Source organism: Larus michahellis, chromosome 3 (assembly GCF_964199755.1).
Source record: "Larus michahellis chromosome 3, bLarMic1.1, whole genome shotgun sequence".
Lineage (NCBI taxonomy): Eukaryota > Metazoa > Chordata > Aves > Charadriiformes > Laridae > Larus > Larus michahellis.
The window spans coordinates 43,022,757-43,035,803 of NC_133898.1; the positions used below are offsets into that span (position 1 = coordinate 43,022,757).

General features: G+C 42.8%; 1 protein-coding gene across 1 annotated transcript in view; it reads right to left on the bottom strand.

Annotated features, from left to right (window-relative positions):
* Positions 1 to 7,950, bottom strand: part of PRKD3 (protein kinase D3) — a 47,230-nt gene extending 39,280 nt beyond the window's left edge. Inside the window, exons 1-2 of the mRNA XM_074579921.1 lie at positions 7,844 to 7,950; positions 4,011 to 5,051 (exon numbers count right to left, since the gene is read on the bottom strand). Of these exons, the coding sequence (XP_074436022.1) occupies positions 4,011 to 4,301 (291 nt within the window). The 5' untranslated portion in view covers positions 4,302 to 5,051; positions 7,844 to 7,950. The remainder of the gene's footprint in view (positions 1 to 4,010; positions 5,052 to 7,843) is intronic.
* Positions 7,951 to 13,047: the final 5,097 nt, after the last annotated feature.

The following is a 13,047-nucleotide window of genomic DNA, read 5'->3' on the forward strand; positions in this document are numbered from 1 at the left end:
GAAGGTTTAACAACAAACCTGAAACAGGCAGGCCACGGAAGGAAAAATTACTTTTGAAGGTGAACTAAAGACACAAGACAGACCAAAAAGTACTAGGCTGGATGAAGTTCAGTAAGAAAAAGGTAAATGGACAGGGAACAAGTGCAGCAAACATGAATGAAACACTAGAAATACGTAAGGTCAGAGAAAGAAAAGGAAGAGAGTAAGAAAATAAGTTTGATTTGGCTTTTTTTTTTTCCTTTTTTAAAATTTAAGACAAAAGCAACGTTATGAAAATACAGAGGAAAAATCTGAGAGGCTTTTTAATCAGTAAGTCGAGAAATATCCATTTGACTTTGCTAAGCAGTGACCCTTTGTGAGGGTTCAGTGAAGTGGAAAAAGAAAAACTAGTTTGGAAGATTAAGAAACAGATTGTACAGGTAAACAGTGTATCAGTACTCAAGTCAAAGAGAAGGCAACGGTTAGAAAGGACCACAAGAATTTCAGGCAAACACCCTAAAGCAGGAGGGGAAATGGCCTATTTCAGAGCAAAATGTAGCAAAGCCATTAGAGGAAAAGTATGTAAAGAAGGAGGATGCCAAGTATGACTGAAAATGAAAAGGATGAAGGACAGTTTTGTAGATAAAAAGGTAGATAAGGGAAGTTTCAGAATCACAAAAGTAAAGATTTATGAGTTTAAGAAAAAAGTTATGATAAATCTTGCAGGTACTGATACTATACAAGTAATAGCACAGAACAATCAAATGTTTTTCACTTATAGCTATTAGTTTAACTATAACAAAATAAATAAGCTAGAAAAAAGCATTTATAGCATGCTGTCCTGTATAATTCTCAGTTTGCAGGCAGTGGAGCATCACCACATGTAAGTTCCTAGTTTTAAGCTAGTAAGCCCCATGCTCTACTTCATGTCCCCTCATGTGAGGAATGAAGAAACAGTATGTAAACACACAACAGGATTAAGAACTTGCCTCTGTAATATCTGATCATTGTGCAAGGACACACAGTGTCCATCTACAACTTACACTACACATTTTTCTGCTTCTAAGCACACTCCCTCTATTCTAGCAGTCATAGCTGTTCATGCTTTGGTTCCTCTTCAGACTCCCCCTGAGAACTGTATGTCTGGTACTTCAATAGACAGCAATCTAAATAAGGAATGAAGAGAGCAAATTAAGACTATAACCAAGAATCTTTTGAAGCATCCCCATGAATTCTAAAGTTTGGGTTTTCCAAGGACTTCTATTAAGCATTGCAACATACAATACACCTAACATAGTGCTCCCCAAATCTAATTTTAAACTTGAAAAAAAGGTTTTGCTCCTATCCTGATGTTTAGAACATTTTTAACAGAGCTAAGAGACACATCAAATATTTGCATTACTCATCCCACTCTCCTTGCAGACACATGCCTCTCTAGTTTCAGTTCTGCTGATGCTACTTTTAATTACCCTTCTGCAAAACCTGAACCAGCTACCCCAAACAGCAGTGTCTCAAGCAGGAAGCACAGCTGACCATCAACAATACAGCAAGACTGGCAATACAGAAAGTGCTATGAAAAACGATTAGGTAAACACAGTACTTATTTCCTAACTAAACTGCTCTCCAACACTGGCTCTTGCAGGATTGTTTTCCCCCCAGTTGATTAATTTCCACGAACGAAATAAAGGTAACACGTAAATTTTTTTCTGAAAACCTTTAAGGATGCTATAATTATTTTTACAAAGGTTAAAATCCAGCCTCCTCAGAGATCTGCTGTAAGTCCTGATCAACATTTTTGATACTGTAATTGTAGCCTCAAATAGAGTTAGGCAGGCAGTTCAACCTCCTAAATAAATGAGGAAAGATATCAGAAACTTTTTTTTTTTGTTCCAGATATGTAGAGAAATACAAGTCTGAAATGTGATTTAAAAGCACTGTTAAAAATAAGTAAGGAAACTTCCATTAGATTCTAGTAAAGATACCATTCAAATAAGAAGAAAAGCTATAATGATTCCAAGTAAAAAAAAGATACTCCTCCTTTTTCATTGAAAAAGTGCAATAGTAAATAGATATTGCTAACTACAGAACTATCACAAGAACAAACTATATGGTACCCTGAAGTTGAGAGCCAGGAGCCAGTCAAGAAAAGACAGTTTAAGCAGGCTGTGGAACACCAGACGACAGGGAAACTTTAAAACTCTTAAATCTCAAAGGCATACTCAGTAGCTTCAAAGCTTTCGACTGGAAAAAAAACAAGTAGCCATATGCATGACAGTACACAGAAGAACACAGTTCACAATTTTTACATAAATACAAAATTATCTATATATTAATACTAGAATATTTAATATACTTGCAACAGTCACCAGATCTAAGAGAAAGAAAAAAGTCACATCAGGTCATACTGCTGTCAAATAGAGGGTGAAAGGAGGATATTGCGACTTGTGCACTGGCTGCAAAACTACTTATGAAAGATGAATCCACCACACATCAGGTCGTTTCCTGATCAGTTTGCCGCCTGCAAACATGTTCTTGCTGAGCAGTAATTTGCTGGTAGCATCAGCTGCAGGTGAGCATAAACTAAATTAAAGCCAGACAAAAGAGAAAACTGACCAGGAGATCCTCATCAGTTTTGCAGAAGATTAGGCTCAGCATATAAGAAGTTTCTTGAGCTATAACAAGAACTTGAGCTAAGCTTTTAGCTGAGCCTGCCAAAAGAACAGAAAGGAAAAAGAAAAATAAGTGTTAATGTATTTGTTTTCATCTTTAAGACAGAAGACAGGAAATACGCAGACGCAAAGAGAAGGAGTTGATACAGAAAGAAAAAGCGGCCCCTAAAATGGCTGCAAAAAAGTGCACCTAACATGCATAGTCAAAAAAAAAAATTGACCTAAATAACTTGTCTCTCAGAAAGGAACTAACATGCTGAACTACATTTGGTAGCCCAAAAAAGTTATAATGAAGTCAGCTTGCTTGTCAAATATTTTGTAAAAACATGTAAGACACAGTAAGTTATGAGATGAGGGAAAAAAAGATACACAGGCATACCCAAATGAGAGTTCATGTAGTGTTTGCATTTACTTTCCTTCAAGCTATTTAGTGAAAAAGAACCATCTAATAAAGCTAATCAACCACAAAAACCAACGCATAACAATTAAAGACATGGAAAAAACAACTCCCTACAAAATAATCTACCTTCAGTTCTCTCCCTCTCATCCACCCTTGCCCTTGAGGGAAAAGAGCAATTATTTCTTCATTATTTTATGAAACAATGTTAACTACTTTTCAGGTTGCTTAGTAGGATCTAACCTACCTAACCTAAATAAAGATAAAACTTGGATGCAAAAACAGCAAGATCAATGTTATTTCCTTCCTAGAGAGTCAGAACTTGCAACAGCTTAACCAAGACACATTTGAAAAGGATGCTAAGATTTTTTTATTTCTTGGTTGACCCGCTCTTAATAGAAATTATGCTGATAACAGTCCTCTCATAAAAGAGCAACGCATGTATTCCTTATATGGAAAAACAATACTAGGACAATATTAGCTGTTTGGTGGGGGTGTTAATTATTAACTAGAAACAAAAAGAAAAGCTAGTATCAAGCAGCTCTACAGGCCTGCAGTGCATTTCTGTAGCCACAATTGGTCCTTTCATTACAGCTGGCTATACTGTTGCAAGAATACTCCTTAACAATACTAAGCACAAACTAGTAACCTAAGATACCGGTAACAACCACTGAAAGGAAAAAAACATATTCTCCATATTGTGAAAACTAATTCTCGCAGGAAATTTACTCCTACATCTTCTTTTACTACATTTCACAAGCAAGAAAGTAAAAGGACAGTTTACTCCTTTTAAGTGACTCTTGTGAGTTAGCAAAACGTCTTTGTGCATAACTGCAAACACCTAACATGGATCTTTGTCACTGTACGAAACTTCTTGGCATATTCCAGTCACACATTGTTATTACTGTCTGTAACAAAACAACAAGTGTTGGCCAACAGCAGAACACGGTAGCATTATACCATACCTTCTGGTAAACTATAGAGCACACGAGGTCTTTAACAGCAGAGAGGGACAGTTCCTGAGCTTCAATGGTGACAGTCTCTCGGGTGAGACCAATCTGCAGAAGGAAGGAGACCCCATGCATAGAGCCCCGGGAGTTGGTGAGGCTCTGGGTACTGAAACTGCCATTGGAGAGTCGACTGGAGAGCCCCGACTGGGGACTTGAAGACAAAGTTGGGGTTTGTGGTGCAACAGCATGACACGTAGGCGGGGAAAACTTCTGTAAGGATGGGGGAGAAGAGTCGTTTGCTGACATCTGACTTGCTTTTCTCTGTCAAGATCTCCCTAGTAGTCAAATTCTAAGAAAAATACGTTGTCAGTTCTTGGTTTGAAATGAAAACAAGGATAATATAACTTTCCCTTTCTTAGTTCAGTAGAACACCCCTGACAAGTAAAACTTAATTTTCCCTTTCATTCTGTGCAAGCCAAACAGTAAAATAATTTCAGCTGTAAGTTACTTTAAATTAAAGGTTCTCTTTCCGCAGTTACAACTGGCTGATCAAAAGCAGATTGTCTGTCCTTTAGCACCACGTCCGGACAACAGAGGCTTACATAAAGGCCTCAAAGAAAGACAGCACCTCTGCTGTTTTATACTTGTCCTTCATTTTTTATGTATTAAGAAAAAAAAAAAGCTGGAAACACAGATGGAAATAAATGTTGGTAACTCATTAAAAGTATCCTCATTCACCTAATTCCACAGATCATATCTTAAATGCAGACTCATCTTCATGTAGATAGCCTTTTAGAATGGGGGGAAAAAAAAGCGTATCCTTGAGCAACAACAGAAGTCCATGTATGTGATGAATCTATTCCTCCTTCAGAAAATCTTCTCTGAATTCACGGGACACGGTTATATTGGAGATCAGTGAAGGTATCCAATTTCATTTTTATGAAATATTTTAGCTCATGAAATGCAGGAGCAGAATGTCTGAAGACACAATCACATTAAATGTAATCTCTAGCTTCACCCAGATAATCTCCAGCATTTTGAAACGTTGTACTCTGCCTGTAGGGGAAAAGATAAAGCTGTTATTTCACATGAAATGAATAAAATTGCATAGCAATGTCATAACCGCTCTACTTTGAAGCAGCAGGATTGCCAATTCCTTGTACTCAAATATGTTATGTTAGTAACACTTTGTACTTATAACTTAACTGTTTTCCCGCTGTATAATACACAAGACATATCATACCTAACACTGCCCAATATGTTACCACATCTTTCTATTAATGGTAATTTAGCAGAGCAAAGCACAATTAAAAAAAACCAAAAAAACAAAAAAAAGGGGGGGGGGTGAGTAGACAGTAGACCACAGCTCTGCTCTGCTCCATAGGTGCATACTGAGAAGTTGGTGAGTAGGGAAGGAAATGTATTAAAATGCATTGAAATGTCAAAAAATATATGATGTCAGAACTCAAAAAACCTCTACGTAGCATGTACTCAGGATACCACTTCAATACTTTTATTCAAGGCAACTGAAGAACTTCTTCCACAAACTCTAACTGTAGGGAGATATGCATAGCATGCAATTGAGCATTGGTTCCTTTGGGGGGAAAAAAAAAATAATCATTTAAAGCTCACATGACTGATTAAAAAAGCAAGTCTGCTACAACCCTTTAAAATAAATCATTTCATGAGCATGGACTCAAAATACTTGTTACAAGATGCTGTGCTACCTGATTTGTTATTTCAAGCACTTCATGAGCAACTGAAATGCTCGAAAAGAATCATTTTTAGATCCCCCAAGCAACTTCTGCCACAGAAAAAGTTTGCTATGAATGCTAAAGTTGTTCAAATACATAGATCCTACGTATTGCTAACAGTTTTTAAAGGAACGTAGATCAATACAGAACACTAAAAATCAATAAGCTCATGTATTTTTCCCTTCCCTTGCGTACAAAAAAAAAAAAATCTCAGAGAGAGTATTACTAAGATTAAATTACATGAAATTTTAGAAAAGAAATGACACAGTTTATCACAGAAAATATAAACTGTCCTTATTAGAAGTAAGGCTGATAACTGGTAAAACAGTCCATTTAATAGATGACAGGCACCAGTGTAATAACTCAAAACCCCACTGCCATTGTATTCTAGAAGGTAGATAAGGAAACAGCAGTGCATGAATTGCAATACTGGAAGGAAAATAAGCTCTTGGTTCTATGACAAAAATTCCTAACAGGGGCTCCAGAAAAGAGAACAAATTGATACCTTCTGGATTTTCAGCACCGGTACCTACGAACTGTTGTCTTCAAATACTCAAGAGTCACTGGACATTTACCAACAACAAATGAAAAGACAACATCTGCCTTAAAGAACACACTAAACACAATACAGATGAAGCTCATAAACAGGAAGAATAAGGGCAGCAACAGTAACGTTTAAGCACCTTTCTTAAGAAAGCAGCTTCATAGTGCCTTCAACTTTGCTTGAAGATGACTTATTTTTGGTTTTCTACATATTGCTTTTCTCTCCCTTACTTCTCACAGATACCAGAGACAGCAAATACCAAGCCTTAGGGGTGCATCTGAATTAAAAGACAATGCCTGACCAACATAACAGAAAGTAGAAAAGCCATACAATGTGAAAGAACTAACGGGTCTATGAAGCAAGTTTAATTTAGACAGCGAAAACATGCTGTGAAAGCTCACCTACAGCTGCCTAATTAGAATGTTAATTATATTTACCAAAAGCATAATGCATTTGCATTTACAAAGCCTTTTCATACCAAGTGTATTTGAATCTAAGCCTTTCATTAAGTTTATTTTTGCTACTCAGTAGGAAAGAATGGATCTTTCCAAGAAAAGAAAACCATAGGAACTGCTCGCTTCACAGGCAGGACAAACCGAGTCTGAATATCAAGTAAAAATAAGTGCATATTGAAATTTATATTTAATCTTATGATTATATATACACATACAAAAAACAAACCCCTGACACCTCAGAAAGCAGAGAGGCCCAAGGGCTATGAAGGGAGCCCATCCGCCCCTGCCTCACAGCTGGCAGCCTGCTCTCCCCTTCTTTTTGGGGCTGCTCCCAAACCAAGCAGCTTCTCTAACACCTGGCGCTGAATTCGCCCTCCTTTTCCCCCTTGCTCGGCACCACACGGACCTTCCAGCCCCGCTCCGAGCGGCTCCTCTCCCCCTTCTTACCCCCGCGGCAGCCGGTGGCTTCCCCGGTTCCCGCCGGGATGGACTGAAGCCCCTGCCCCGCCGCCGACCCCGAGGCCGCCCGCAGGTGCCAGGGCTGGGGTTGCGGGTGGGCTGGCGACCAAGAGGCCTCCCCGCCGCCACGGGCCGGGCCGGAGCAGGCGGGACCGGCGGAGGAGCCGCCGGCGCGGCGGCGAGACGCGTCCTGCCTGTCGCGGGTCACGCAGCCCCGTCCGGGCTGGCAACCGCCCGTCCCGTCCCGTTCTGTCCCTCCCAGGTTTAAATCCCCGCCGGGCGACCCGCCCCTGCCGGCACAGCTCCCCGCGGCGCCGCTCTCCGGAGATGATGTGGCCTCGGCCCGTCGCCCCCACCCCGGGGCACCCCCGCGCCAAGGCGGAGCTGCCGCCGCGACACCGCTTCTCCCCCACACGCGCACCCCGGCGGGGGCCTCCCCTCCCCGCAACCCCCCGGAGTAGGGCCCTCGCCGGGGTCGGCGGCTACGTCGCCGCTCCCGCCGCGGCAGGAACTTTCCGAGTCCGCCCCCGCCCTTCCCCGGCGCGGCGGGCCCGGCCCCCACCCACCCCCCCGGCTCCCCCTCCCCGCGGCGGCGGCGCCCATGCCCTTCCCCCCAAGTCCCGCCGCCGCCCTCACCTGCAGCCCCGCCAGGCGCCGGCTGCCCCCGGACCGCAGCTGCCTCGCGCGCATCTCACCCGCCGCGCAGCCCCGCGGCTCCCCGCACACACCAAGAGCCGCCCGGGACGGGACGGGCTGCCCCGCGGGGGTTGCCGGGAGCTGTAGTCCCGCGGCCCCGCTGCGACGCGGGGCGCCGCGCGCGGGCGAACTACAAGCCCCGGCGCGCCACGCGCCAGCGGGGGGGCTCGGCGAGCGAGGCGGCGCGTGCGCAGGCCCGGCCGAAAGAGTTTCCGTTAGTTTTCTTGCCCGTGGCGGTTGCTGCCCTGAACCGCTAACGGGACGGCGGGGCGCGGCCGCGCCTCCAGCCGCTCCTTGCGCTTCGTCTCTCCGGCCCCCGCCGCCGCCCTCGCCTCGCCCCTCCGGCCCCCCGTCGGTGCCAAAACACTTGGTTCGGCGCCAGCTCGCGTCCCGCTCGCTGCCGTGCCAGCGGCGGCCGCGGGTTTCCACAGCTCCTCCGCTCCTCCGCCCCTCCCCGCTGTACCTAAGGGAGCGCCCCGGGCCTGCCGGGCTGCCCGCCGCAACCCTCCTCTCCATCTGCGGCCACTTTCAGTTCACCTTTCCGGGGCGTGGGTGGCCCCAAGGAGATCTCCCCAGGGCCTCGGACCGGGCCCTTCATTTCTGCGCAGCAAATACTTGACCTGGTGTGTCACAGGAGCGCGTCGGGCTTTTCTGTGGCCGCTCCGACCCGGTAGTTCGACAGGGTTGTCTGCAAACAGCGTGTCTGACGATCCCCACGCCTCTCTTGGTGGCCCACAGCGATGAGCTTGTCGCTTACCAGAGAAGTTCTCCAGGCCCTTCCGGACATGGCTGTCCCTCTCTGCTATTAGGCGGCAGCCTCCCCCTCCTCCTAATACTCTGATTCACCCAAATCCTGTCTTCCTGCTCTGCGTTAATGATGCCACACTTGCATCATCAGCAAATCTCTGCATGCAAGATGTTTAGCAAACACGCATTTAGCAAAAGTACTAAATAAAACTGGTCACAAGGCAAAACTGCGTTTCTAATCTCCCTCCAGACTGAAAGCTCCCCATTAAAAAACCAACCCATAATCTTTCTTCTTGAGTTTGGATTCCATTTCTGCGCATGAGTCTTAAAATAATATCCACTACCATAAGAAGTTACTGAAGTTTATATACCAGACTGAAAACACTTGGAAAAGAGAAACCGTCAACGGAAATTCAAAGGCTTCTAATTCTCATCTCAGCGAGACGAGATGGAGAAGCAGATTAGTGCTTTGTCATTTATAGTGCTGTTTGTAACGTACGTTTCTCATTTCCTTCATCTTATACTCCTGAGGCCTGGCCTAAAACCCACTGAAGCTGAGTGGAGTCTTTCCGCTTACTTCACCCTACTTTGCATCAAACCTTCACACAGTGCAGCTGATACAGAGTGCAACCAGCTCCATGTTCTGACTGGAGCCAGTTTATTTGATAAATAAAAATTGCTCCTTGTTGAAATCTGGAACTACTTTAAACTAAAACTGTAGCAGTTAACGGCTGATTCTGCTTTTAACTGGTTTCGAATGCTAAAAAACACCCTGGGACTTTTTAATGAAGGCTATTCCATGAATAGAGGATGTTCTTGCCAAAGCTCTGCACCAGATAACTGAGCAATCTTCGTTTCCTTTTTCCTCTAAAGTGGGACTCCCACACGCCACCACTGTAAACATAGAGCTTGCCTCCATAAACATGATTTTTGATGTTTTGCACAGCAAGGAGTCATACTCTAGAGTATTTAAAGTGCAGTGAGTTTCTCACATTCTGAGTAACAGCCCTAAAAATAGCTGTTTATGGACAATACCAGATGGATATTAGGTATTACCACAGTCACTGGGCAACGATTATACTTCTTTGTAAAGAAGCTCAGCTTTATACCATCCAGTAGGCTTGGTGCCATTCAATTTGCTGCACTAAGCTGTAATAGCTGCTTTTTCATAAATTAGAACAGAAGATGGATTAGTTTAAATCATTTATTATGGACTACAGAACAGAATCAGACAAAACAAAACAAACTGCTATAAGTATTTGTGTGGTGGGACTTTCTACTAACCAAATACTCCTGAAGCACCCTAAAACTGTTCTGTTTGTAAAGACCTCTGAGTAAAACCCATCTGAAAGCGGCTCTGCATGTCAGCATTTATGTACAGAGCAGCACATACATCTGTGCATACGCACAGCTGACACTGTGTGACTCTACAGCGCAGCATCATGAACGGCATCAGCCATCTCTGCAACAACTGACAGGCCGAGCATTCTGGTTTGTTATTTTTGTGACTACCATCATTAGTGATTTCCTGTGGATTTCATCAAAGTTCTTCACCTTGTTTCAGGGCCCACATCATTCCCTCAGATGGTTAGCTTGTTTTCACACCTCAGAGCTTTCCCTACTGAAGCCACCTGCACTTTACAACTTGCTCTCTCTTACGGCTACAAGGTACCAGGAAATAGGGGTAACTTTTATTGCATTTACTTGCTTTTATAAAAAAAACCTGGGTTTCATTCTATGTGGACCACTAGGTCTAGACAGACAAACTGCATTTGGAACAAATAACTCTAAAAATATGACAAGTTTTTCCAGTTTGAAATTAATGCCGAATTCTATCTGAAAATGGAAATGTAATATATTAATCTAAACATAAATCTATAAACATAATCTATTCACCAGTCTGATGTTTGTAGTATTCTCATATCATCTAACTGTATTACAAAGAAGGCAATGTCCTGGGAGACGTGACTGGTGCATTTGTCTGAGAAATTCCATAAGCATGTGTTGCCATGAGCATTTTTCACTGCTTTTGACACTGATCTTGCATACCAAATGCCCCCATTTAGGATTCACAAGATCTGCAAGAAATGCTTGCAAAAAAAAGGAACTAATATCTTTATGGACAAAATGTTCAAAATGCTTTTCTTTTCCCCCCCTTTTTTTTTCTTTTTTTTTTTGCAGTGCATTGTCTCCTTTCTTCCCCCCCTGTAAGAAAACTGAAAAAGAGTTAGGAGTTCAGGTTTGGTTTGGATGCAATCCTGAACTGTGGATGTGTCTCTGAATTACCTCATCGTCTCGGTTTGAGCCCTTAGCTGAACTTTGTCCTAAAATCCACCTCCAACAAAACAGTGAAAAGTTTAGGATAGGCTTAAGAAACATGGAATCAAAATTTACTTTGGTATAAATCCACTGAAAACAAAATATATATTTATATTATTAATTACACGTAATTGACCTTTTGGCATTCACTAATCCCCCCACTAGTTTAAAGAATGATCTCACAAATCCTTGCGCCTACCGGGTGGACAGCCTTATTCACATCATATAGTCCTATTGTACAGACTCTGAAATAAACATAAAGTTATTTCCCTAAATAAGTGTTTAGGGTTCACCCATGCACTTCATTTAGTAAAACTTTGTGAGTACATCAGCCCATGGAAACAGAATCTCTTAAACCCGAAATACCAAGCATGGTACTTCCACAGCCTGATCAAGGCTCTGTTCCAACCCCACCAAGAGCAGTGGCGGACGAGTGGACTGGGATGAACAGCAGCTCAGGTTCACAGGGCGCACGTGAAAACCAGGCACCTGCAGGCCCGAGTGCTTGTTTGTGAACATCAGCCCCACCACCCCTTCCCTCTGGGCTGGAAGAGCTGCCTACGGATTTCTGAATATGCAGCAGCCCCGGCTGCCAAACACTGGAAATCTCAGACTGTGTATTCTAACTGCTGGTTTATCACTGCCGGCAAATCAGCCACAGCTCAGGCACTAAACTGCCTTATATTAGGCGGATTCAAAACACAACAAACCACACTTACTCTCCTCTCCCTACCATGAGGCTGCCAGTTGAAAGAGCTGAGCATCAAAACTGTATTTGAAACAGCGGAAGGTGCAGGAGTCCTCCTTTTTGCGAAAACAGTCCTGCATTCGGCCCACAGCATTTGACAGTTCATTTCTCCAGAGTCAATAACCAAGGTAATGAGAGAGAACCCGCCTCAGCTTCCGAGAAGCGGTTTGGGCTGAAACGCTTATATGCTGCAGTGCCAGCACAAGGAAAAGCTTTTGACAATGCTGCCTCTAACGCCTATCCTTCGGGACTTCAGTAGATGGCACTGTCACATCAACAGGGTTACAGGAAAAGAGCGATGTACAGATTGTATTTTCACAGATAATGTATGCTTTTATTCAAATATTTTTTTTCTCTAGATGGTATCTGGTTACATCTATTTGATTTTTCACGGTAATAAACCAGAAATTTAAAATGTATAAAATAGAACAGCTGACCACTGAGCAATTTGTTGACATCTTTTCAATTTGGTAGCATGGAGTGGGACTAAAAAACGTTTTTCCTTTATAATCCCTGGAAAAAACAAAACATTCGTCACCTTTGTTATTTTTTTAACTTTGTGTATTATTTTTAAAAATAGTTACGTAATTCTCTATTCAGCTGTGAACTGCTCTGATTTCTGTTGATTTCTGTTACATTTCAACAGATTCTTTTTTTTCTCTCTCAGTCTTCCTTATATCATTAGACAATGAACTTTCTGGGGTGGTTACGAGGTGGGGGGGAGGAAGGTCTCCCCTCTAAATATTGAAAGTAACACATTCAAAAAATCCTGTTCAGTCTCTCTACGCATCTGGTCCGGCACTTACATTTTTATCTGTGTTTCCCATGTAGGTGAGATCAACACTGTTTTAAGCTGACTTTACACTTGCCAAATTCGTAATCTATCAAAAACTGCAGCCCTCGGTGGGACCAAAATCCCTTCGGGGAAAACAGTGTTAGCTAGTCCTGAATCAAGCCTATATTCTTGGCAAATTTCTCCTCTAGCTATTGTATTTAAAAAAAAAATTCTGCTGAATTGTATAAGAACCCTGGCACATAAACCAGAAATTTTGTTCAGTATCTGGATTATATAGTCAACCACAGGAAATCTGATAGAGGGGCAACAGATATTTGTTCTGTCGTGTAGTCCTGTTGGGATCACTGTCATCTTGGTAGGTGGATTTAAACTAATTTCCGTGACTTGATCTCCGCTGACGTGCTGGGGCTGTTGCCTAAGAATCTCTAAATGATGCTGATTTTTCTTGGTAATCAAATGATTGACCGTTTATCCCTATTCACCAGTGACTTGGCTTTGCATTTGTAACAATTCCCTAACAAAGCTGATGTGTGG